At 36.4% G+C, this 21,373-nt stretch overlaps 3 protein-coding genes across 4 annotated transcripts; all 3 read left to right on the top strand.

The window, feature by feature from the left end:
• Positions 1-1,722: 1,722 nt before the first annotated feature.
• Positions 1,723-3,848, top strand: pkia (cAMP-dependent protein kinase inhibitor alpha). The gene is made up of 3 exons (XM_020936107.2): positions 1,723-1,795; positions 2,183-2,373; positions 3,778-3,848. The coding sequence occupies exons 2-3, from the start codon at positions 2,211-2,213 to the stop codon at positions 3,846-3,848; spliced, it is 234 nt and encodes a 77-aa protein (XP_020791766.1). The 5' UTR covers positions 1,723-1,795; positions 2,183-2,210.
• Positions 3,849-5,349: 1,501 nt separating this feature from the next.
• On the top strand, positions 5,350-13,297 carry lyn (LYN proto-oncogene, Src family tyrosine kinase). Of its 2 annotated transcripts, XM_020936106.2 has the most exons (13): positions 5,350-5,509; positions 7,704-7,834; positions 7,993-8,035; positions 8,456-8,555; positions 8,775-8,873; positions 9,019-9,122; positions 9,363-9,509; positions 9,967-10,119; positions 10,466-10,648; positions 10,719-10,795; positions 11,190-11,343; positions 12,059-12,190; positions 12,451-13,297. In XM_020936106.2, exons 2-13 carry the CDS (start codon positions 7,709-7,711, stop codon positions 12,651-12,653), a joined length of 1,521 nt encoding a protein of 506 aa, XP_020791765.1. In that variant the 5' UTR covers positions 5,350-5,509; positions 7,704-7,708; the 3' UTR covers positions 12,654-13,297. The 2 variants fall into 2 exon arrangements, with proteins under 2 accessions (XP_020791765.1, XP_055007539.1); XM_055151564.1 differs by lacking the exon at positions 5,350-5,509 and having other exon boundaries at positions 7,664-7,834.
• Positions 13,298-13,353: 56 nt separating this feature from the next.
• On the top strand, positions 13,354-19,004 carry urod (uroporphyrinogen decarboxylase). Its single transcript, XM_055151565.1, has 10 exons — positions 13,354-13,509; positions 14,413-14,525; positions 14,615-14,694; positions 14,779-14,841; positions 14,927-15,124; positions 15,825-15,986; positions 16,374-16,508; positions 16,928-17,028; positions 17,771-17,837; positions 18,427-19,004. Exons 1-10 carry the CDS (start codon positions 13,487-13,489, stop codon positions 18,589-18,591), a joined length of 1,107 nt encoding a protein of 368 aa, XP_055007540.1. The 5' UTR covers positions 13,354-13,486; the 3' UTR covers positions 18,592-19,004.
• The last annotated feature ends 2,369 nt before the right edge of the window (positions 19,005-21,373 follow it).

The following is a 21,373-nucleotide window of genomic DNA, read 5'->3' as shown; positions in this document are numbered from 1 at the left end:
TTGATGTTTGATTTACATGCGGTGTCAATGTATTGTGTTGATGTAATTTGATGAAGAGCAGGGGAAAACAAACTGCTATAGTGAATATATGTATGTCAATGTGCTTTGTTTCTGTTTTTTTCAAGGGTGGCTGTACATTCAACATTTGGATATCTAAAGGAAATGACCAGACAATAGGAAACATATTGAGTCTATCCCTGTTTATCTGGCTGTGCATCTTCTTATTGCTTTTCATTTTTGGCTCGGTCTATATTTGTCTCCTTCACAATTCCTTTTGTCTGGCGCTTCTTTGTGCACTCAGCTGGGAGTTCTTTTTGCCACAGTCAAGAGCTTCAATGGGAAACTAAATCTTGCACACATTGTTTTGTTTGTGTATGAGATGTATGTTCAGATTTAGCTCTGACACAAAAATCATAAGTAGTAATATTTCAATTTTACATTTCAGTTTTTTTCCACCCCACTCCTTGTTTATTCAGAGTGTACTGGTTGCATCACCCAAAAGATGGTTTACTTGTTCGACACTCTGTTCCAGCCCACTCCATGTGAGCTATTCTTATCTGCTCTCTTTCCTCTAATGACCTGACATCTCCATGGGGATCATTAAAGTTTCATCTGACCTAATCTAAAAACTGAAGTCCCCTTAAGCCCTCCACTTGTCTGCTTGAGTAGAGCTGCTCAGTGTCCATCAGGAGAGGACGTGCTCCAACTGAAGATACTGCCTGTGTTAGAGGATGACTCCAGCATAGGGACATGTTCACTGCGAAGGCTGGGGCTGAAGAGGATGGAGAGCACTTGTGAGAGAGATAGGAGCATTTTAAAACCTACATTTATGTTATCCAGTTTCATTAAATGGCGAGCTACACAGAATTAGAAAATTACTGGAAAAGCTCAAACCCATTATCATCAGTACAATCATGTTAAGCCCATATGAACCAAATTATGAGAAAGGTACACCTACCATATACATTTTGTCAATGAATAAACCTAAGGATTTAAAGCTAAATTCCCATTAGTAGCCAAACAACAAAGAGGAGAATCACTTTGTCAACAGGTGGTGTGCTGTTTGGCTAACATTTAGTTCCGCCCTTTCTTTAATCATTTTTAGGTCATGTGGCGCCCTCGTGTGGTTTGAAAACGCATTGCAAAATAAACAACCCCATAACGATAATGATATCATCAGTATCCCAAATCATCAAATCAGAACCAACTGTGCAAATACATTTCGTGTGTTTAATTTTACATAACAACATCAGAGAAATTTTAGAGCGTGATTGTTATATATGTCAAATTGTCAGCATTTGAAAATATTTGGTACAGCATAGCATAAGCATATGTTATGATGTGTATGTAGGTATATATGTGAACACACTCCTGAACCATAGTTTATTAAGTGGACATTAAATGAAGTATTTATCCCTGGTGCTGCCTGGAGCTTTCTACTCGCATCCCTTTGTGTGCGACAGCCAATCAGCGCTAAGATTGGGATATCTGGGCTCTGATTGGTCAGTAAAGAGGAAGATGCGACGGCCGTGGAGAATCGACTCTGGCTTTCCCTAACCGTATCCCGATATCCCGGACAATAACGCATTTATTACGTTTACGCATTGACTATATTGAAGACACGGCGCATTTCCATCCTGCAGACGCGCACTGTGCTTTACCTCAAGTGTGTGTTCTTGCGTTTGTTTGGTAGAGGCTTTGTTGCTGGGCTGTTGGGCCCATGGCGCTGCCCTGTAGATGAAGTCACTCCCTGAGCATGTAGCCGGTTCACAACACTGGGCTGTTGTCACTCAAGGTAGGTTTTTCTGTTTATAGAAGGATTCATTTTCAACCCTTTGCCAAATACCAGAATTGTCTGCTGGCCTATGGCGTGTTATAATTTCACCTCACACCCTTTAGCCCATCTTACCAGCATAAGTCACTGTCATTACTAATACATCAATATGTTCCATCTTTATACTGCACTGTGGTTATTGTTTGTCAGGGTGGGTCATAAATAGGAATGCACGCACCCCATCATCTCTTTTTTGTACTCTTACATTTCTTGTATGGTATTATTTGGTAGGTCATTTTTTACAGGCCAATACAAGAAACAAATCCAGACTAGTCACTTCATGTCAAATGTTTCTCTGCAGCACTATACATAAACTCAATGAAAACTTTATGTTCTTCATCGCTTTAGGTGCAGCTGATTGAACAATGTACGAGCAATGTCTGATGTTGAGGCCACATATGCAGACTTCATCGCTTCGGGCAGGACGGGACGGAGGAACGCCATGCACGACATCCTTCAGAGTCCCACGGATCCTGAGGGACGTGAGATGCCCCTCACGCTGTCCCTGTCCCAACTACACATCAATGCTGGAGGGGGAGGTGTGTTACAGTGTTGGCACTGCGTTGTCTCTCCTCACTTCATATACAGTACATCCAAGTAGTCTTTAGTCTCTATCCTGACATTCTACATATCCAACTTCAGTATGCTGGTTTGATTTTTTAAACTTTCTGTTGGTTAAGTTAAGAATTTTGTGAAGCCTTGTAAGGCGACTGCTGGTGTGATTTTGGGCTCTACAAAAATAAAGCATTTAATAATTTTACAATTTTACAAAGAAGATCAGGACCAATTAATCAGTAATCTTACAACTAAACCACAAATAAAATCAAGTGCAACCATGTCTATTCTTACATTTGTTACATTGACACAATATATTTTCAATCATTTTTATTATACCACATGAAAGAATCAGGTAAAAACAATTGCTTACAAAAAACCCAGCACCTGACTGATTTAATAATTTTAGATAATTTAAATATTTACAAACAAATACTCTTACATTCTTGAACAAAGTATATCAAGGAGTGCTTCATGGACCTTCAGGCAGTGATGAAAAGTAGTAAACATTTTTAAAGATGTGCTCTTGGTAACGGGCCGTCAATGTACAAAAATCCAAAACAATAAAATGAATTAATCAAAACAAAATCAAGCAAAATAAAACAAAGCACTCTCTTATACATTTAAAATGCCTTTATTGATTATCTCATGTCTTAATAGAACTGAGCTCCAACATGTTTCAGCCTACTGGCCTTCTTCAGCGGACAGAACTCTAAAATACCATGTGATAGGTTTTACCAATAGTGCTTCCCCATGTAACAGAGGCAGTGTGGGACGTGAAACTATGAGAACAGTGACTAAAAATACCACTAGATGGTGGTATTAACCCAAGTACCAATGATAAAAAGAGTGAAGAATACAAACAAGTATAAAATACTGTAAAAATCAAGGTCTTCTTTAAGTCCAGGGTATTTAACCCTCTCAAGCTCAAATAAATTTTTAGTATCAGGAAAAATCTGATATTTGGGGAAAATTATAATATGGGGTAGTAATATACAATTCTGACTTTTTTATCCTTTGTAAACAAAAAAAGTATTTTGCACTTCTGGCAGGCCGTTTGCGTGTAGCCATTCTTGCACAGTCTGCATTGTCCACGTTTATCAGCATGGATGGGAAAAAAGGCTCCTGAGTAAAAAAAGCTCATATAATATGGATGTGGAGTAAGTAGGTACTTGGAATTTAGCTGTTGCAAATCTGCAACGCCTGCCTGGAGAGGGTTAATGGCCTAAATGTCCGGCATATGGTCTATTCCATGTGCTTGAAGGCTGGCAGGGAGTTGTTATTATCGTCCAAAAAGTGTCTGTGTATCTTTTTTCAGTGTATCCAGTGCATCTAACAGTATTCTTGAACAGTAATAATGCTTGAATCATGCTTTTTTCCCTTCATAGAAGGCGATGAAGCAGAGGACGGCCAGAGCGTCTCCTCAGCCCAGAGGGAGGCTGGGCAGAGGAACAGCTAACCTGACTCATACTGTTACTGCCAGAACATGGAGCTTCTACACTGTAAAGCCATTCACAACGTGTGGACCCAGCACTGGAGGGTAGAGGTTGTGGATGTGTCATCGTCCAACACTAAAGGACCTATGAAAGACACTGACCACTGAAACGGCATCGCTGTGATATGAACATATGTGCTCTTACAAGTGAAAATAGTTGTTTCTTATTGTACTGTGCAAAGGACAGGTTTATGGTATTTACGTGTAACAAAGAAAAGATCATAATTCTTGGAGTTTATAGACCTCTGCAATGATAGAAGATATGATTTCTTGTCTTGCCAAACAAACTAAAAAAACAAATTTACCCAAAGTGATCCTTTACCCTCTTAGTGAGTTAAAATGGGAACTTGCACCACATGGTACAGAAATCTTACTAAAATTTTGCTCCATTACCAACCCAAACTAAAATGTGGAATTAAAACAATTTATTATGTTAATGAAAAGATGCAGAATGGAGAGAATGGAAAAAAAAGATATGTATTCACAACATATCATAATTATAACAATAAGAGTAACATTTAAACAATTATACAGCTAATAACTTGTGCTTCCTTTCTCAGTGCTGTAAAGAAAAAAAGGACAGGGGAAATGTTGAGCTGTGAACATAGACAGCTATTGTATATTAAAGGTTAAAATAGGCCAAAAATACAGAACAATGGGAAATGATAGTGTAATGTCTTTTCTAACAGTACTTTTGCCAAGCATAAAAAACACACAATCTTAACTTCCTTTATGTGACCACTAACATCCTCTGCCATTGTGCTGTGTAGTGTGTATCTGCATGCAAATCATTTTATAAACACCACTTCATAATCTCAATGTAATCTTTTCTAATAATCAGGCCTTAAACTGCCATGTGACTAGTTACTCAATATAAAAACACTGTGTAAACAATTCATTCATTCTCCAGCATGTACTGTCCAGGCAGGTGCATGATACTGCTAATGGTAATGTTCACACGGTGCTTGTCTCTTTACCCATTTTCTTTTTTACACAAGCTGGTGGCAAAACAATAAATGATCATTCTTAAAACGCTATTACCGTGACTGTGTGGTTTTGTCAACAGAGAGCAGAGGGATAAACAAACACAAAAATCGATTTGATTCTATATAGGCCTATTTGATGCTTCCTAGATATATTAATTGCTACTGTGCACTTTGAACAGCAGGGGTCGCTGGGGGGCAAGATATAAAGCAAGATAAATCAATGTTAAATTATTTTTTGTATGTCCTGAATATATTTTAGCAACAACTACGCAGATACGTTAGGCATTTGCCTATATTGTAACTTCATACCATACCTTTTTTTTTTTTTTTTTTTAATCCCTTGTAGACCTCAAGGATAAGAATCTATTATTTTCACTAAGACCACTGGGGGGTATCATTCAGTGGACCGTGCAAATAGCCTCTAGACAATTGTACCAGGAAGTTTGAGTAAAACGGTGAAAAATCCCCTAAGGCATAGTGAAGTTCCTCATTCTAGTTTCCAGTCTTTGTCGTGCTGTTCACGCTGTGCGAACCGCTAGTTTGACAACTAATTCGAAACAGACGGACTTGAAATTGGAGAGAGAAAAAAAACAAACTAAATAAATAAACTGGAATATATTGTAGGCTACATGACTTAAGGTAAGAAAAAAAATTTAAATGAAAAAGTTTTTTTTTTTTTTCCCCACAGGTTTATAACGAAGTATTGGCAAGTATTGTCATTAAACTTCCCAATCTTTATCTTTGCTTGCTTTGTAATGGATTTCATATTTGTGATCTAAATCAGTTAGTTGTATTGTTTTGACATCATGATCTTTTGACTGCGCTTTAAGACGTGTTAGAATGTTCTTACCACACCATAAAAATACCTGGAGTTGTGTTTTGTTTCATTCACACATGTTTGAATAATTTTAATTTTAGTTTGCCTACATATCCAAAGGTCAAAATGCTCTGTTCCACCTTGTGATGTCATGTAGTGGTAGTATTCATGTTAACAGCTTCCTTTTACTTTTGGTTCAGTTGTGATTCCAGGGCTGAAATGATCCAAATGATTCTAGTGAAAATGTATAGAGTTCAAAAACACAGTGGAGCACTTCTTGTATTACTACATGACATCACAAGGTGTTTTCTGTTTGAGACAAGAACTCAGCCTAAATATGCATGATTTGTTTGTTAAACATATGTGAATGAAAGAAAGCACAAATCCAGGTATGTTTTTGATGAGGAAACAACATTATAACATGGCTCAGAAAATAGCGTATGCATGAGGCATTAAAATATTAAAAACTAAACTTAAAATTTTGCTGGATAGTTTTAATTTTGTTTGCTATTACTGGACAACGCTTTCCTGGATGTAATTGGCTCAAGCAGGGAAGTGATACTTGTCTATGGCTTTTGAGATTAAAATGCTGATATGTAAAATGTTTAGTTAGCTCTTTGTTTCCTGTCAGTTAAAAATATAAGTCTGAATCACTTGACTAAGGCTTTACATCCCTATGACTAAAATATGGATGACACCATGTTGTATACTTTTTACTGGCATGCTATATCCTTTATTTCACCTGGAATGTAGTCTGTTGTCATTTGTTAACCCTGGGTAAACACAAACAAAGTTGGACATACATGGTGCCCATTCATAATCAAACAACCATGAAAGTCCTAATAAAGCAGGACCATCCAGTTTATCGTGACCACCTGGAGAAGAAAATACCACTGTCTACATTTATAACATTCACATTTTCACACAGTAGTAGTTAAATATTGCCTAATGTTGCAAATGAAGTTAATGTGTCAGGATTAAAGTTAATGAAACACACCCATTATCAAAGCCCTCATGGGAAAACTATGAAGATTACAAACATGTCTTGGAAATAACATAAAATTTGCAACTACTTTTAATGCTCATTGGTTTCCTGTTTGCTGAAATAAAGAGGTTATGACATGCATGTAACACCTGACCTGTTAAAGTAATGACCTAACCAAAACTAGTTTAGGTCATCTGAAAATATAACACATTTATCCAGTGTAGTTTGACTGATTGATTTGAAGTGAGGGTAGAAGGAAAAGCAACACATTACCCCCCCCCATCTCAGAGTTATAAGTCTGAATCTGGTCTTTGACAGTTGGCCAAATGTTGAATGGGACATATGGCCAACTATGTTTTTGTTCTCTACGCTGTCAACATCATATTTACCCCCTACAACTAGTGCATTTCATATTGTACACGCTGCAATATTTGCCAAATCCCCTACTCCAAGAAATAATTTGAAATGCAATCTGACAATAATGAATTTGACTGACCTACTTCACCTTCTCATGCACGCCTAGTCTACGACCCGGCGCCAGATAAAGCAGACCAAAACAGATAGATTGATTATCAGTGCTAAATCTGTAGAACTGAAACGAGATACTCATTTCAGTGTCATTTCAATTAACCCCAAGTATCATTACTGTAGACCTGACCTTTCTATAAAGTTTTAGAATTCTATCTGATCTATATCCATTATTAGATCACATAATAATAATAATAATCATCGTCATCGTCATCATCATCATCATCATTTTTTGTGTTGAAAATTACATTATTATTATTGATTGCAATAATTATGATTGTGTTATTGGAATCTGTTTTGAGTATTGTATTGAAAATAGGGTTGAAAGGTGAGTATGGTGACAACATTAAGTAAGAGGAATGAGAAATAAATGGACTGAATTTTTTTATTTTATTTTAGTACAGATGAATAGTTGGACAGGTGTTATGAGTTCAGTTGGTTTCGATATATTAATTGTTATGTTAACATTTCATACTTCATGTTTCTCACTTCCTCCTGTGCAGACAACATGGGCTGTCTGGAGACAAAACTGTGCGATAATTTTGAGGTGGAAAACAAGCCAGGTCAGCAGACTACTGCACCTACCAATGACCTCTATGTCAGAGACCCCACTTCCACTATACAAAAACATGCAGTAAGTAGCCTAAAGAACAGCAAACCTAAGCAATGTTAATGCTTTTCTAACTGAAGAGATTTAGGTGTATTTTAAAATGAGTAAAACTAAAATTGTAATGGCTGTTATTAGTGAAAATTCCACTCAAAAACAACAATCACATGCTCTTGCTTTTACAGGACGCCTCACTGTTGCCTGGTCAGATGTTTCAGAAGATGGAAGGTACACACTGATTACTGTGTTGCTAATATAAAAAGAAGAATTATTCCTAAAATGATCAAGACATTTACAAGTTTATTATGAGGTCACATGTCCACAAGCTAAAAGTTAGTTTAGTTCTTACCTCCAATTACAGTTTAGTTTAAGTTTTGTCAGTTGTTATAAATATGATTTCAAATAATTTATATTTTCTACATTATGGTTTTTTAGAAGAATGTGTGGACATGTTTAGGTGAAGGCATTGTGGCCCTTACATCCCTATTTATATAATCTGTTATATAATCTCTATGTGAATTACTCTTCTATTGTTAAAATCAACCTAACTCTTCTTATAAAATACTACTCTTATGATTGTTGTGGCTATGGTCTAGCAAACACCACAAAAGAATTTATTTTGATTGTTCTATTACTTTTCTTTTTCAGAGCAAAATGGGAAAATTGTGGTTGGCCTTTACCCCTATGTAGGAAAACACCCAGATGACTTACAATTCAAAAAAGGCGAAAAGTTGGTCATCCTGGAAGAGTGAGTGTTTCTTATGTAGGTGCATTAAATTTAAAAAACATTAGGCATTTCAGCTGTTGTGCAAGACCCATAATGACAAGTGCAGAGTCAAGAGTTCACAGAAACTTGCATCATCAAATCTTCAGTGTTTCATGAGAAATCAGATGTGGTTCTTGTAAATGAATAGAAAATATATAGTATATTATTTTCTTCTTATGTTTTCACATATTGCTGTTACAGACATGGAGAGTGGTGGAAGGCAAAATCTTTGGAAACCAAAGAAGAAGGATTTATTCCCTCTAATTATGTGGCACAAGTTGACACAATGGAAACAGAAGAGTAAGAAAAAAAAATTTATTCTTGTGTAAATAATCAGAAATATTGTTATTTAAATACAAAACAATGCATTATAGAAAAAACTGCACCAAACTCACTGAACTATTAGTGAGTTATCAGTTTTCATTTCTGTATTGTTTTCCTTCAGGTGGTTTTTCAAAGCCATCACTAGAAAAGATGCAGAGAGGCAGCTGCTGGCTCCAGCTAACAAACCCGGGGCCTTTCTCATCAGGGATAGTGAGACTTCACAAGGTATCGTAATTGTACATAGCAATTATTAACAGCATAGAAGAGGAAAAGGGGGAAGGACAATGCATTTTAACAGCACAGTTTCAATTAGTTTCATTTTAGATTCCACAAATATCACCATTAAAATAAACAATGTGTAAAATATATTCAATAAATTTAGTAAAATCTAGTATAATATTTTGATGATTTAGACGATTTGACTTTTTAAAAAATTCTGTTGATTTTTATTTCCTTATTATACAGGTTACTCATTGTCCTTACGAGACTCAGGCCCAAAAGGCTTGGATGTTGTCAAACATTACAAGATCAGGAAACTGGACAACGGTGGTTTCTACATCTCTCCAAAGAGTTCCTTCCCAGACATTGGCCAAATGATAAAACACTATCAGCGTGAGTACACCCTTTATTTCAACATTGTAAATCATTATTATAACTTAAAGCTGGACTATGTCACTTTTTGGGTGAGGGTCTGTTACTTTCTTGTCTCCATGGAGATGTACTGCTTTGCCTGGTATGTTTCACAGTATGGCATTAACCTGATTGTCTTGCGTTTATTTCATTACTCGTGTTTTAATTGCTCATGCATTCTTACAGTGAGCTTAAACACAGACCTGACCTTTACTTTGGCCTGGTGTCACATTACTGGTGGCATCACCTGCTTCAGTCCTTGGGGAATACAAATAGATAAGTTTAATGCCATACTATGGAGCATTCCAGGCAAAACAATACATCTCCATGCATGAAGACACTTCATTGGCTGACCATCAACCTGAAAAGTTACATTGTGCACCTTTAAATAAAATGTCTCAATAAATTGCATGTGTAAATAAACTATGGTGTGGTTTAGACAAAGCTGATGGACTATGTCGTAAACTGGGGAGTCCGTGTGCTAAACCTAAAGCTCAGAAACCCTGGGATAAGGATGCGTGGGAAATCTCTAAAGAGTCCATTAAGATGGTGAAGAAGCTCGGAGCTGGGCAGTTTGGAGAAGTTTGGATGGGTGAGTAATGTGTCTAAATGTTACAGACATTATCGAGCATTCAGTATGCGTAACCAAGTTACTTAATATAGTTTCAGTCGAAGCCATTATGTTACTGTCTGAGGCTTTAGACCTGAACCACCCACAATCATTTATCTAGAAGGAAATAAACAGGTTTCCATGGTGTGTTGAACTGAAGGGGAATTCATAAGAATATTGGGGGGAGTAGTTCCTCTTTTTTAATTCATGATATAAAGGAAGCTATAGATTGTCTGTTTTGGCTCCAGCCAGTACTAAAATTCTGCACTGTACAAAAGCAGAGTGAGTAATAGAGATATTCCAATGAACAAACTTTTTATCCTTTCAGCTTTCTATAATAATACAACCAAAGTGGCAGTGAAGACACTCAAGCCGGGTACAATGACAGTACAAGCCTTTTTGGACGAGGCCAATGTGATGAAGACCCTTCAGCATGACCGCCTGGTCCGACTCTATGCCGTGGTCACCAAAACACAGCCTATCTATATCATCACAGAGTTCATGGCAAATGGTGAGTAATAAATAAATGTATGTTGGCTCATGTGAGTGTTTTCTAACTAACCATAACATTTGTGTTTTAGGCAGTTTACTGGACTTTTTAAAAACGGATACAGGGTGCAAAATACAGTTACCGAAGCTCATAGACTTTTCAGCACAGGTAATGGCAATAACAGAACTAGGTCAGCTCAGTAGCCAAAAATATACATATTTTATTACACCAACAAGCCACAACTGAAACTGAAAAACACTGCATCAGCTATCAGTGGAAAAAATGGTAGACCACGCACATCAATAATGTATGCTATTATTTGTCAGTAATTGTGAAAATGATTTCCTACGAGGGCCTTTTAAGTGTTTTTTTAATTCAAATGAGATAAGGCAAAGTTTGAATTTCACTATGCATGAGTGGCAGTATAATGAAAAATTTGCACAGTTGCCATAGCAATTAATATTGTAAATCAAATACTGTATCTTTTCAATCTTTAGAAGTTCTCAAAATATCACTTCTAACAGGAAGTTGAAACCCATGAACATTGTTCTGCCTTTTTCAGATAGCAGAGGGCATGGCTTACATAGAAAAGAAGCATTATATCCACAGAGACCTGCGAGCGGCTAATGTCTTGGTATCAGAAAGTCTATTGTGTAAAATAGCAGATTTTGGATTGGCGCGAGTGATAGAAGATGACGAATATTCACCTAAAGAAGGTAATATTTTTAGTTTGGCCAGTAAGTATTTAACAAGATTGTTTTACTGTTTAATTTGTTTAATGTTTTACTTCCTTATTCTGTGGAAGACATTAGCATCACTTAAATATAGTGATTTGCTTTGCTGTTATTTTCACAATAGGCTTGTGGACCTTATTTACCAATACTCAAACAAACATATGAACCGCAGTCAGTGTCCAGTTTCCATTTACAACTGTGAAAATTACTTACAGTTATGAAATGTGAATTAAATGTAAAAGATGTTTGTGTAACACTTTCATTTTTAATTATCACTGTAATAATTAAATAAATAAATAAAAATAAACTGGAAACACTGGGTGGTATGGACCAGGAGTAATACACCATATAATTCTGATTTTTAAATTAGTGCTAAAACTATTATTATTACTGTTCTTGTGCTCTTCTAGTAGGCTATTCTAAATAACTCCTAGTGAAATTGGTGTGTGCTCTATGTCTCAAATATCACCTTCTCAAATATGAATCAGAATTATCCAGACACTTTACAAATAGGCCAAAAAGATTAACAAACTTTTTTTTTTCTTAGTAGAGGAAAAACAGAACCTTCAGAAGTGGTCATCTGTAATAATACAATGCATACTGCAGCTATAGAGGATAATGTTGTTTCAGCAGTTTGATTTCTTATTAAATCTGAGACAAATCCAAATGTCTGTAAGTGTGTTGTGTTATCTTTCAGGGGCCAAATTCCCCATAAAGTGGACAGCACCAGAGGCCATTCACTACGGGTCATTCACCATTAAGTCGGACATGTGGTCCTTTGGGGTTCTGCTCTATGAGATTATCACTTATGGAAAAATGCCCTATCCAGGTATATATAATACAGACATTTTTACTGCTTTAAAGCTGTGTATGCTTGAAAAAGATTTAGCACTAACCTGTTCTTGCAAATACACTCCTTTATTTTTGGTATAACTTTACTGTAGTATTGTAGCACTATGTAAATCTGTTTACGACTAGCTTTGGCAGTTATTCAAAATGTAATGCAAATATCTAAACTATATATCCCAATATTTTGTTTGTCATTAAATTGTTGCAAATATTATTTACATTTTATTTTATTTTTTTAAGGAATGACTAAAGTGGAGGTGATGTCAAGTATTCAGCGTGGATACCGGATGCCCCAGCCACAAAACTGTCCCTCTGAATTCTACAATATCATGCTGTCTTGCTGGAGAGACAAACCACAGGAGAGGCCCACCTTTGACTACTTACAGAGCGTCCTTGATGACTTTTATACCTCTACAGAAGCACAGTACCAGGAACAGACCTAATCATAGACAATTCACTTTTACTGGCTTGTTAGTATTTTTGTACAGAATGTTTTATATTGCTGAATGTTGTGAATGTGTTTAGTATGTGTGGCCGGGTATTTATCAGATAATAGCCATGTGATATTATTTATCAATATTAGATCCATATTACAGAAGTTGAGTTTAGAGTTTAGGATAAGGTTAGTCAGTAGTGACTATATTTGAGGCTAAGGTTGCCAGTCTCTAGGAAATTAATGTAAGCCAATGTTATGTTTCTAAAAAATAATGCGCAGATTGTTAAAAAAAGGCTATAGACTGAGAGAAATATAAAACATGATATTAACATGAAAAGCAGCTCAAGAGTTCCTGGTAAAAATGATGACTCAAAGTCCCAAATGGATTAACAGCATGTTAGTTCACATAGGGACATGGAATTAATTCAAATAGGTTGTCCTCTGTAGGCGATACAAAGAATGACACCCACAGGACTTCAAATTAACCTCAAATGTAATTGTAGCATGTATAACAGATAAAATTCATGAGGATTGAGTGGACTGAGCAGAGCAGTAAGAGCAGAGCAATATTTCAAAATAAACACATGTGATATCACGATCATCACTCAAAAAATGTAAATAACTGTAATAATAATAAAAATATATCCTAAATGTTTGAGTCTTATTTGGAAAAGGCTCGTATTTCCGGGTCACATGACTGTCTAACATGGCCGCGCCCTGCAGCGGGTCCAGTGTTGTGCAAACGAGTGGAGATGACAGTTGAGGAGGTGCAGGTTTTGGAGACACTGAAGCAGAAACACGTCCCACAAACTCAAAGCCAGGCTCCTCTGTACCGCTGAAATGAGCAAGGACGAGCTGATCCTGTGAGTGTTCTCTTTCAGTATCCCGTTACATACTCGTGTACCTTGTGAACTTTACTGCGTTACATTATCCTTATGAAACCATTCAAACTTACGCACAGGTCTTATCCAGGTCTTATCATTGTATTTCATCAGATTTTACGCAATAGTCTCTCATTGTGGTATATATTATGTGGCCTAATGTGCTTGCTCACACTGCTAATGTTTATCAATGTTTGAAGCATTATGAAAACTTTGGTCAGCCATAAAAAGGCGCAGCAGTTTTTTTGGTGGCGTCACCTGCTCGTCCCCATGGAGATGGATATGCTTAATGCCTTATTGTCAACCATTCCACTAAGTAAAAACATCTCCATGGCTCCATGGAGACCAGACAAGTTACAGTGCATCTTGACATTTACTCTAGATTGCTTTTTTATTTTATTTTATTTTTTTTTAGATATTGCCTGTTATATTGATTTTGCACACATCATTTTAGGCTGATATTTTTTAATTTTTTTTTCTCTTTGTTTGAAGATATAACATTGTGTAGAACCTTTTTTTTTTACAGTCTGTAAATAACCGTTATTGTGCTGAAGTTTGATAAGAGCAGAGTCTGAGCTTATCTCTGTCCTGGGCTTCTCATCAGTCTGCTCACTCGAGCTGGTTTTGGGTTCAGTATTGTCTACCTCAGGCTCTTTGCTTTGAGTCACTCTAAACCCTCATTTTACGTTTGCTCTATGCAGATGTATGGATTAGGGGTGGGACAAAAATGGCAAGATTATTGTAAATTTGGAAAAAAGATGTCTGTGATAATTGTCTTTTCTAACCAATTTGTAATCTGGAGTACAAATGCCAATAGCGATCACAGGAACAATTAATTAAGTAGGTATTACAAATGTATCTGACAAAGTACATGTCTGTTCTCAGCCCCAAAGACTTCCCCAAGCTTCAGAATGACACGTTCCTCAGAGCAGCACGAGGAGAAGAAACCAAGCATGTCCCTGTGTGGTGCATGAGGCAGGCAGGGCGGTACCTCCCAGGTACAACTTTGCATTATTATGTCCTCCATTTATACTTGATCATATATTCTTTTCACTAAAATCTTCATGTTTCACTTGTAATATGACAGAGTTTCGGGAGTCCAGAGCTGGAAAAGATTTCTTTGATACATGTCGCTCACCAGAAGCCTGTTGTGAACTCACTCTGCAGGTAAAGATTTTATTCATTATTTTATTGAACATTTTAAACTGTGAAAGATACATTATTTGATATGTGTTTTGCATTTACTTTCAGCCCCTCAGACGTTTCCCATTTGATGCTGCCATAATCTTTTCTGACATTTTAGTGGTACCCCAGGTCAGTGCTTTCATGGGTCTCCTTATTACATTTCATTAAAATTCAGTTACATAGTTGTAGACTTGTTATCCATTCTTGTCTGCAGGCCTTGGGTATGGATGTACAGATGGTTGCAGGTAAAGGGCCTACATTCCCTGACCCCCTAAAGGACCCCGAAGACCTGCAGCGGTTACGCCCCAAAGTGGATGTAGAGAAGGAGCTGGGATATGTCTTTCAGGCCATCACCCTGACCAGGCACAAGATCGAGGGAAAAGTGCCACTCATCGGATTCACTGGAGCTCCAGTGAGTCATGACACACGTGCACTGAAACATAGACGTACACAGTAGAATTATATCAGATATGATCAGTGGTGACAATTTGTAGAGCAAAAGTACAGTTGCATGAAAATATTTGTTTTATTTACTTTTTAGTAGCATTTAATTCTAAAACTTGATTACACAAAACTTGACTGGGACATGCTATACATAGTAGAGCTCAGTAGGTACTATAGTATCTACTAGTACTCATCGGACCAAGTCCAGTGATTTTAAATGTTGTCAATTACAAATGCTTAATTATTATACTCAATTACAAGCTACTCAAAAAAGCACAGTTGCCCCAAAAGTGTAGAATATTGCCCATTTATAACTAGTTACTTCCCACCCATGGATATGCTGTAATATTTATAACACAAACACCTTATTTGCTTCTGCTGTTGAATAACTTCATTTTCTGAAGTTGGGCTAATTTTATATTGTATATTTTAATAGCTTTTTAGCCTTTAGTTATTATATAACTATTTAACAAGGCAAATGTAATTACAGTGGAGAGGGAAGATCGACAATATGCACAACTATTTTATTTTAGATAAACTTTTGTACAACCATGGTTAAAAAATCTGGGAGTCTATCATGTGCTTTGTGAATCATTCATACACTCCTCCTTTATGGTTCTTTATTCTTTAGTGACTTGCCTTATTATGAAGTTTTTTTATTTCAACAGTGGACCTTGATGTCATACATGATTGAAGGCGGAGGCTCTAACACTCACTCTAAGGCCAAACGCTGGTTGTACCGACACCCAGAGGCCAGCCACATCCTGCTGAAGATGCTCACAGACGTCATCGTGGAGTATTTGCTAGGACAGGTAGCAGCAGGGGCACAGGTAAAATCCAGAAATATATTTTGGGTATACATTTGTTTCTAAACTCACACATACATAAATAACCTGGAATTAAGTCAGGCTCAATTAATGTAGTCACAATGTATTTTTCTTCTGTCTTAAGGCTATGTTCTTGTGATGCGCAGCTGAAGAGCACCTGACCTTACTCTGCCGACCCACTAAAGCATTTTCTTTTCAGTCCATTTAAAAAGAATAAAGACAATATCAGTTTATAAAACTTGAATTAATTGGCATGCCGAAACCGTATTATATACTGTATAAATATTTGTTTAGTAAGTTATAATAATTCTTATCATTCTTGATTGTGAAAAAAGTTTAATTTAGGCCATTTAAAAACATTGTAATAATAACTACATTATTATTTTTCAGGCTCTGCAGGTGTTTGAGTCCCACGCAGGTATTCTGGGCCCAGTTCAGTTCAAGGACTTTTCCCTTCCGTACCTCCGAGACATCGCCAAACGAGTCAAAGAAAAACTCAAAGAGACAGGCCAGGATGTTCCCATGGTGAGTTTGGGCACATAAAAACATGCAATTAAAATTCACAACATTGTTATTGTGTTAGTATTATTATAATTATATTCAGTGTTGTATCAGCTCTAGTCTATTCTTGGTGCTTGATCTTCACTGTTCTCTCTAGAGGCATCATTATCTGGTCTTGTTTGCGTGCATGTTAATTTTATCACCACTAGGGGGTAGCATTGCTCTTACGGTTAAAGCTTAAAGCGATGTTATCCATACAGAAATATTTACAACATTAAATTTGAAATAAGAACAAATAGAAACATTATATTTTGCAGAATATTTGCATTTATGGAGCAGAAGTTAATAATAGATTTCTTTTCATCATTTGTTTTATTAACTAATTTCAATTAGAGAAGTGCTGATTTGAAAATAAGCTAACTTGAGTTTGCTGCTTTTTTCAGATTGTTTTTGCAAAGGATGCTCATTATGGCCTGGAGGATCTGTCCCAGTCTCACTATGAGGTGGTGGGACTGGACTGGACCATTGACCCCCGATCAGCACGGTAACACATACTAGTATCTATAAAAGTTCTAAAATATAGGTTCACCAAAAATACATACATTTAATTATGATTTCTTCTACTTCACATTATATCAGTGAAAACTATTTACCCACCATCTTTCTGAACTGCAAAGTAATTCGTTTTTTTTTCTGAAATTTTGAAACCAATTGATCAAACTTTGTACATTTTTGTTGTAAAAAAGAATTTGGCCACAGGGGGCAATGTAAGCCATTTTTAGACAGCCTGAAGCCTCCTCGTCTTGCATGGGGATAGATGTTTGATGTAAAATTCAATACTCTTTCAATCTTGCATTTAACCAAGAAGAAAAACATAACTTAGAATGTGTTTCATAGGGCTCAAAAAGGCTACAGCTGTTATATATGTGAAATTAGGATTTGGATACAGTAGGTCACATATTATAATATAATAGCAACAAAAAGGTAATGCAATTCAAAATGATTAAATTTGCAAAAATAGCAAAAGGTGTGTCAAATAATGTACATATATTCAGGTGTGTACATAAATAAAACAAAAAAGTAAATACAATATGTCCTAAAAGTATGTATAAGAGGTGGGATTAGTCCCCCCCCCTCAAATACTGAAGAATTGCGAACAGGAAGCTTGTTTGACCATGGTCTGTAGTTAACCATTACTCGTCACTGTGAACACGTGTTGTTTTTTGCTCATCAAATACATAAGCCACTGGTTAAATGGTTACTCTTTGTACATTATTTGTGTTCAGGGAGCGTACAGGAGGGAAGGTCAGTCTACAGGGAAACATGGACCCCTGTGCTCTGTATGCTCCAAAGGTAAACCAACACAACACAACTTATCTTATCAGCACGGGTGAAAAATGTAGTGTTACTTGTATCAGTTCAGCAGATTGTGCCCATTTTTTGTAATGGTGGTGCTGATAGTCTATGTGTTGTTAGCGTTACAGTGGTGGCTAAACTCCATTCTTGCCTCAGAAGGTTGTGAAAAGTGCTTGTAAATTCATCACAGTGAATAATATAAAATGGGATACTAAGAATACACTTTAAATGGAACTAATTCTGTTTTTCATGTGTTTAAAAGCATAAAAATCAGGTGTAGTACATTTAATTTTGGTTCCTCAGAGTATCCATACTTTTCTTATTATTTGAAACAGAAGAGATAAGATTAGATATGAGAAACTTTATTGGTCCCACAAAGATGAAAAATGTAGCATTTCAACAGCAAAGTACAACAACAGCAGTAGTAGAACAACAAAAAGGTAACAAAAACAAGAAAGGCATATTCACAAATCAATGTGTCTTTTGTATTGTGTTTGTTGACCTAGTTATCATAGCCTTAGTAGTGGTAAAAGCAGCAATATTACTATTATTATAACTCTCTTTTTTGTTGTTCTTACATTTCTAGGATCGTATTTCAGAGACTGTTCAGAAGATGTTGGAGGGATTTGGCACCAGAGGTTACATTGCCAACCTGGGTCATGGCCTGTACCCAGACATGGACCCAGAAAACGTGGGCGCTTTTGTAGAGGCTGTTCACCAACATTCAAAACGGATGATCAAACAGATTTAATGATGGGAGTACACTTCCTCTACCACTTAAGTTTAGCATATTAGTGAGGCATAATGTTATAACCACATGTTTTTATTTTTGCATCCTACAAGTCACTATTTGTACAAGGGTGTATTCCTATAATAACATTTTCATAGACGGACAACTGTAGACCAAAAAGGCCCCATCAAAGTAGCTATTTTGGGCGTGATTTGGCCCCAGCTGTCTATATATTGCCCTTTAGTAAAAATAACTGAAACATCATTGGTTATAATTTTATGCCTGATAAGTGTTCATAAATCATGCATATTTAATTAGAGGAAGCTATTCCATGTTATTCCACACATTTGCTTTGAACTGCACTAAACATACAGTATATCAGTGAATTATGCCACAATCATTATAAATAAATCTGCCCTGCCAAATGCTCAGAATCATCTTGTTGTGGCTGATTTGACACAATAGGATAAAATGTTTATGTTTTAAGTGGATTACACCCATAACATGAGTGAATACTGCCCATATAGATGATTATAAGTGAGAAAAACACACTCTCCAGATCAAATCCACCACTTCAATTATAGATGGTAATAAACCTTTTGTAGCTCCTATCTCAAGCAGCCTTTTTGTGATTATGGTCGGGAAATGGATCTGCAAGCTACAAACAAAGGCTTTTGATTTTGGCTGCTGACAAATACTATTATTATTTTTTTAAGAAAAGCGTACCTAAAATTAAATGCCTTCTTTTAAAACTTTGCTGAGATAAATTATAGGCTTTTTAGTGTATTTGAAATCAATAATGCTGGTTGTTTCCTGTTGTTTGAAGTTGTACATGATTCAGTGAAAGTAAGGAGGAGTTTTTTACGTGAAATTCTCTAACACAGCAACACTTCTACACCTATTGTGGTCTTAACTAGGGCTGCATTGTTAAATCTACTCAAGGGGATTTGGCTGCTTTTGTCACCAAGTTTGAATCTTGTCCATAAATGATGTGATTGGTCCAGCTGAGGGTCAGGGGTTCTTGAGATGACCAATCAAAACCCTGGATCTCCTAAGAAACTCAACTGACCAATCATGGCTACTGTGTGAAGAGGGAGGTATTGAGGAGACCCACACTAACAAAACCTGGATTTTTTTTTTTTTTTTTTTTTTGAGAAAGAGTTTCTTAAAGTCCATTGCTGATTCACTCCTCAATCACTCTTAATCACAGAATTTGAAACCATAGCTGCCCTTGGGCACTCTGACAAAGGCGAGGTTGCAGTTCTGTGTCTACATGGCCCCTATGACTACAAATAAACACACATATTTATACAGGCAAACTTATGAAAGTGTCTTGTGAAAAGAGTAACATCAGTATGCATTGGGGTTAGCAGGGATCAAACCACTCACCTTCTGGTAAGGAGATGAGCATCTACAGACTCATGCCATCTCATCTCTATTTCATTAACATTGTTCAAAATTTTGAAACCTCTTCTACCATGGACTACTTCTGGACAAATGTGAGATTATATCTGTGGTTTTCAAGAAATATAAACAACTATTCCGTTATTATCGCCTAAAAACAATACTATCAAATCAGTTAGTCTGGTTGTTAATCCAGTAAAACCCAAAGCGCTGTTCAGTGTATTTATTTTAGATTTTACTTTCACACTTTTGCACTTGTACCATAACCTACTTTATAATAGTAACAATAGCATCTATGAAAAATCAAAGCAAGTCCAACCTTCACGTCTTATGCATGCAGCTGATTGGTCAGTCCTCAAAGCTACATTTCCCTTTCCACGCAGAATCTGTCTTAAAATTGTACTCATCAGCATTATTACTGTAATCATTATGTACATGCTTATACAAGAGCCTAGAGATCAGTTAATCCTAAATTGTGTTTTTCCCCTCTCTGTGTGTGGCAGCTAAGAACGCCCGATAAGCAGATTCCACCAAATCCGGTTGTTGTTGTTGTCAAGGATTCAGGCAAAATTCATAACATCACGTGACCAGATTGATACACTGGGGTCTAAGGGGTTCACTCAGAAATTGGTCACCATAATGTAAACTACAGTGTTTTTTTTCCATTAGAGGGGAGGGAAAGCTATGTATTCATGTTTGGAATTATTTTTCATCATATCCTACATACACGGCAGCTACATGCTTTAAAATAGCAATACAATTTTAAAATAATATTATAGATCTTCATATTCTTCTTGCTTGTGGCAGTGTGGTATTATTCTGTAAGAGGTTTTATGTTTGATGCCCTACCTGACAGGAAGACAGAATAGTGACTGGCTAAGCAAAATGTATTTTTCATCAATCTAGGCCTAAAGTAAATTTAGTTTGTCTGTGAAATTCCTCAAATGTGTTGCGCTCAGCTAACCATGATGCAAAGTACTGCGTGAGTGAAACTAATATACATATTTTGGATGCATTTACATGTATAAATATTTTCTGTCTAATACATAAATAATCTGTTCAAAATTCATGATAAGCAGTCCGCAGCGTATCTTGAAGCTATAGAGAATCAGAATTGCATCAGGAAGGCATCCATAGATTGATAGTTTGATGTATTAATAGATTAGGCATCAGTAGTTACGTGTTTAGCCAGTGGTGGTTGACAGTTCTGTCAGCTCAGATCGATGCATAGTGTTGTTGTGTCCTTAAGCAAGACACATCTATTCTATATAGTATACGATGTGTTAGTGATTGGTGGTGGTCTCAGAAGGCAATGATGTAGGCCAAAATCAACAGTTATATGAAAGAATAAAGCAATGCAAAGTGAGCTTGACAGTTACCAATATCAGTCCAAGGCATT

Source organism: Boleophthalmus pectinirostris, unplaced genomic scaffold, assembly GCF_026225935.1.
Source record: "Boleophthalmus pectinirostris isolate CB_2022bp ecotype Guang Dong unplaced genomic scaffold, ASM2622593v1 HiC_scaffold_16, whole genome shotgun sequence".
NCBI classification, from domain to species: domain Eukaryota; kingdom Metazoa; phylum Chordata; class Actinopteri; order Gobiiformes; family Gobiidae; genus Boleophthalmus; species Boleophthalmus pectinirostris.
This window is presented reverse-complemented; position numbering and strand designations above follow the sequence as displayed.